We start from the raw sequence: 4,788 nt of genomic DNA, 5'->3' as shown, positions 1-4,788 counted from the left end.
GATCCGGGAGAAGCGGAGCCTCTGCTCGCTCCTTATCAGCGCCGAGCCCAAACAATTCCCTGGGCTCGCGGCTCCCGCCGGGACAAACAATTCCCAAAATCCCGCTCATCCCGACCCCTCGCCGCCGGGAAATGACGGGAACGCTCTCAGGGGCGCCCTTGGCATTCCAGCGGGGGGAGCCGGGCTCCTTCCCAGCGGGATAAAAGCCGGGCCGAGCCCCGGCTCCGGGAATCCCGGGGCTTTTCCGCGATGCGCTCCCAGCTCCGCCTGCTCCTGGCGCTGCTGTGCGCGGCCCCCGCGGCCGCGGCGCCGCCCCCCTGGGAGCCGGCATGGAGCGATCCCAACCCCGGGATGTGGGGGGACGAGCGGCCGCACTCCCGGCCCCGCTCCCGGCCGCAGGTGCCGGTGGAAGTGCAGTGCCAGGAGGCGCAGCTGGTGGTCACCGTGCACCGGGATCTCTTCGGGAACGGCCGCCTGGTCAGCGCGGCCGAGCTCAGCCTGGGCCCCGCCGCCTGCCGCCATTCCCGCCTGGATCCATCCCAGAAAACCGTCACCTTCAGCGCCGGCCTGCACGAGTGCGGCAGCACCGTCCAGGTGAGTCCGCCCCGGGAATCCGGGCATTCCCGGCGCCGGGATTCCCTCCCGGGCCCGTGCAAATCCCAGGTTTAGGGGAGATCCAGGTGAGTCCCATCCTGAGCCCGGGATCCCGGCCCCATCCCGGAATTCCCGCCGGGATTCCCTCCCGGGTCCGCAGGAGGCGCAGCTGGTGGTCACCGTGCACCGGGATCTCTTCGGGAACGGCCGCCTGGTCAGCGCGGCCGAGCTCAGCCTGGGCCCCGCCGCCTGCCGCCATTCCCGCCTGGATCCATCCCAGAAAACCGTCACCTTCAGCGCCGGCCTGCACGAGTGCGGCAGCACCGTCCAGGTGAGTCCGCCCCGGGAATCCGGGCATTCCCGGCGCCGGGATTCCCTCCCGGGCCCGTGCAAATCCCAGGTTTAGGGGAGATCCAGGTGAGTCCCATCCTGATCCCGGAATTCCCACCGGGAGCGGCTCCCGGGCTCGTGCAAATCCCAGATTTAGGGGAGATCCAGGTGAGTCCGTGCTCCTATCCCGGGATTCCCACCTGGAATCCTCCCTCGGTGTCCGGGGAGATCCAGGGCAGTCCTGTCGGGATCCCGGAATTCCCGGATCGGTGCAAATCGCCGGTTTTAAGGGAGATCCAGGTGAGTCCTTGCCCCGCCCCGATCCTGGGATTCCCACCGGGAGCGGCTCCCGGGTCCGTGCGGATTCCGGGATTTAAGGAGATTCCCTTCCCCATCCCGGGATTCCGCCCCGATCCCAGGATCCTCACCTGGAGAGGCTCTCGGGTCCGTGCAAATCCCAGATTTAAGGGAGATCCGGGTGAGTCCCGTCGTGATCCCGGGATTCCCACCTGGAACGGCTCCCGGGGTTGCCCGCATCCCAGGTTTTGAGGGAGATTCAGTTGAGCTCTGTCCCCATCCCGGAATTCCCACCGGGAGCGGCTCCCGGGATCGCGCGGATTCCCGAGTCCTTGTCCCGATCCCGGGATTCCGCTCCGATCCCGGGATTCCGCCCGGGAGAGGCTCCAGGAGATCCCGAGGTGTCGGGGGAGATCCGGGTGAGTCCCGTTCCCATCCCGGGATTCCCGCCGGGATTTCCCCCTGGAGCGCTCCCGGTCCGTGCAATTCCCAGGTTTTGAGGGAGATCCAGGTGAGTCCTGTCTCCATCCCGGAATTCCCAGCTCCGGGGCCGCGCCTGTTCCCGGTTTAACGGAGATCCAGGGCTGGATCCGGGATCATCCCAGGGCAGGGAGGAGCCGCGATTTCCTGGGAATTTGAGCGGTTTTCCCGCAGCTTTTCCCATTCCTCTGGGAAAAGCCCATTTTCCCTCGGTTTTAATTTAACTCCCTGAAAACCGCGATTTTCCATCCCTTTTCCACCCTTTTCCCCCCTTTCCACCCCTTTTCCCCATTTCCATGGATTCCTCAGCATTCCCAGCCAGCCCAGTGGTGCTGCCGGGATGAGGGTTGACCTCTCCTACGGAATTCCCCATTTTAATTCCCAAATCATCCTGAATTCCCCAATTTCTTGGAATTCCCGCTCACCCTGCTGATACCCCTGATTGGACACCCACAGAATTCCCAGTTTTCATTCCCACATCACCTCAGATTCCATGGGGAGATCCAGGTGAGTCCTGTCTCCATCCCGGAATTCCCAGCTCCGGGGCCGCGCCTGTTCCCGGTTTAACGGAGATCCAGGGCTGGATCCGGGATCATTCCAGGGCAGGGAGGAGCCGCGGTTTCCTGGGAATTTGAGCGGTTTTCCCGCAGCTTTTCCCATTCCTCTGGGAAAAGCCCCTTTTCCCTCGGTTTTAATTTAACTCCCTGAAAACCGCGATTTTCCATCCCTTTTCCCCCCTTTCCACCCCTTTCCCCCATTTCCATGGATTCCTCAGCATTCCCAGCCAGCCCAGTGGTGCTGCCGGGATGAGGGTTGACCTCTCCCACGGAATTCCCCATTTTAATTCCCAAATCATCCTGAATTCCCCAATTCCTTGGAATTCCCGCTCACCCTGCTGATACCCCTGATTGGACACCCACAGAATTCCCAGTTTTCATTCCCACATCACCTCAGATTCCATGATTTCTTCCAATTCCTGCTCGCTCGGGACTGAGGAACGCTTTCCCCGGAATTCCCGGTTTTTATTCCCAGATTCCCTCATTCCTCCCCCTTCCCCCTCGCTCGGGACTGAGGCCACAGAATTCCCAGTTTTCATTCCCACATCACCTCAGATTCCATGATTTCTTCCAATTCCTGCTCACTCTGCATTGAGGAACCCCTTTTCCCACAGAATTCTCATTTTTTGTTCCCAGACCACCCCCGATTCCCTGATTCCTTCCCCTTCCTGCTCGCTCGGGACTGAGGATCCCTTTTCCCCGGAATTCCCATTTTTATTCCCAGATTCCCCCATTCCCCCCCCTTCCCCCTCGCTCGGGACTGAGGAGCCCTTTCCCCCGGGATTCCCGGTGTTCATTCCCAGATTCCCCCATTCTCCCCCCTTCCCGCTCACTGGGGACAGAGGATCCCTTTTCCCCTGGAATTCCCAGCTTTTATTCCCAGATTCCCTGATTCCTCCCACTTCCCGCTCGCTCGGGACTGAGGAGCCCTTTTCCCCCGGAATTCCCGGTGTTCATTCCCAGATTCCCCCATTCTCCCCCCTTCCCGCTCACTGGGGACAGAGGATCCCTTTTCCCCTGGAATTCCCAGCTTTTATTCCCAGATTCCCTGATTCCTCCCACTTCCCGCTCGCTCGGGACTGAGGAGCCCTTTTCCCCCGGAATTCCCGGTGTTCATTCCCAGATTCCCCCATTCCCCCCCCCTTCCCCCTCGCTCGGGACTGAGGAAAGCTTTTCCCCGGAATTCCCATTTTTATTCCCAGATTCCCCCATTCCCCCCCTTCCCGCTCGCTCAGGACCCTTTCCCGGGATTCCCGGCGCTCGTTCCCAGGTCACTCCGGACTCCCTGATTTACCGGACGCTGCTGAGCTACGATCCCAGCCCCGGCAGCAACCCGGCCATCGTGCGCAGCGAGCCGGCCGTCATTCCCATCGAGTGCCACTACCCCAGGTCCTGCCGGGTCCCGTCCCGCCCTCCCGGCATCCTGGAATCCCATTCCCATCCCGGATCCCATCCTGCCTTCCCGGCATTCCTGGAATCCCATTCCCATCCTGGATCCCATCCTGCCTTCCCGGCATCCTGGGAATCCCATTTCCATCCCGGATCCCATCCTGCCTTCCCGGCATTCCCAGGAATCCCATTCCCATCCTGGATCCCATCCGGCCTTCCCGGCATTCCCAGGAATCCCATTTCCATCCTGGATCCCATCCTGCCTTCCCGGCATTCCCGGGAATCCCATTCCCATCCCGGATCCCATTCTACATTTCTGGCATTCCCAGGAATCCCATTCCCATCCCGGATCCCATCCTCCCTTCCCGGCATCCTGGGAATCCCATTCCCGTCCCAGATCCCATCCTGCATTCTCAGCATTCCCAGGAATCCCATTCCCATTCTGGGATTCCCATTCCCATCCCGGATCCCATTCTACATTTCTGGCATTCCCAGGAATCCCATTCCCATCCCGGATCCCATCCTCCCTTCCCGGCATCCTGGGAATCCCATTCCCGTCCCAGATCCCATCCTGCATTCTCAGCATTCCCAGGAATCCCATTCCCATTCTGGGATTCCCATTACGGCATTCCCAGCATTCCCAGGAATCCCATTCCCATCCCGAATTCCATCCTTCCTTCCTGGCATTCTCAGGAATCCCATTCATGTCCCTGGACCCTATCCCTGGATTCCCAGGATTCCTGTTCCTATCCTGGGATCCCATTGCACCTTCCCAGCATTCCCAGGAATCCCATTCGTGTCCCTGGAATCCCATCTCCTGTTCCTGGCATTTCCAGGATTCCCATTCCCATCCTGGATCCCATCCCACATTCCTGGCATTCGCATTCCCATCCCACTGTCCCCATTCCCATCTTGGTATCCCAATTCCATTCCCAGTGTCCCCGGGATCCCATCCCACATTCCTGGGATTCCCATTCCCATTCCCATTTTGGGGTCCCCATTCCCATCCCAATGTCCCCGTTCCCGATCCCATTCCTGATCCCATTCCCGTTCCCTTTTCCAGGCGGGATAACGTCTCCAGTGTCCCGTTCCCGATCCCGTTCCCGATCCCATTCCCGATCCCTTTTCCAGGCGGGATAAC

At 60.8% G+C, this 4,788-nt stretch overlaps 1 protein-coding gene across 1 annotated transcript; it reads left to right on the top strand.

The window, feature by feature from the left end:
• Window positions 1-203: 203 nt before the first annotated feature.
• Window positions 204-4,734, top strand: LOC120509223 (zona pellucida sperm-binding protein 3-like; the record flags this gene model as incomplete). Its single annotated transcript, XM_039723621.1, has 3 exons — window positions 204-594; window positions 3,529-3,647; window positions 4,711-4,734. Coding segments are annotated over exons 1-3 (488 nt in total), but the record flags the coding sequence as incomplete, so codon positions are not given.
• Window positions 4,735-4,788: the final 54 nt, after the last annotated feature.

The sequence above is a fragment of the Passer montanus genome, unplaced genomic scaffold, assembly GCF_014805655.1.
Source record: "Passer montanus isolate IOZ18808 unplaced genomic scaffold, ASM1480565v1 scaffold5, whole genome shotgun sequence".
In the NCBI taxonomy this organism is placed as follows: domain Eukaryota; kingdom Metazoa; phylum Chordata; class Aves; order Passeriformes; family Passeridae; genus Passer; species Passer montanus.
The sequence above is the reverse complement of the archived record's forward strand: the minus strand, read 5'-3'. Positions and strand labels throughout refer to the sequence as shown.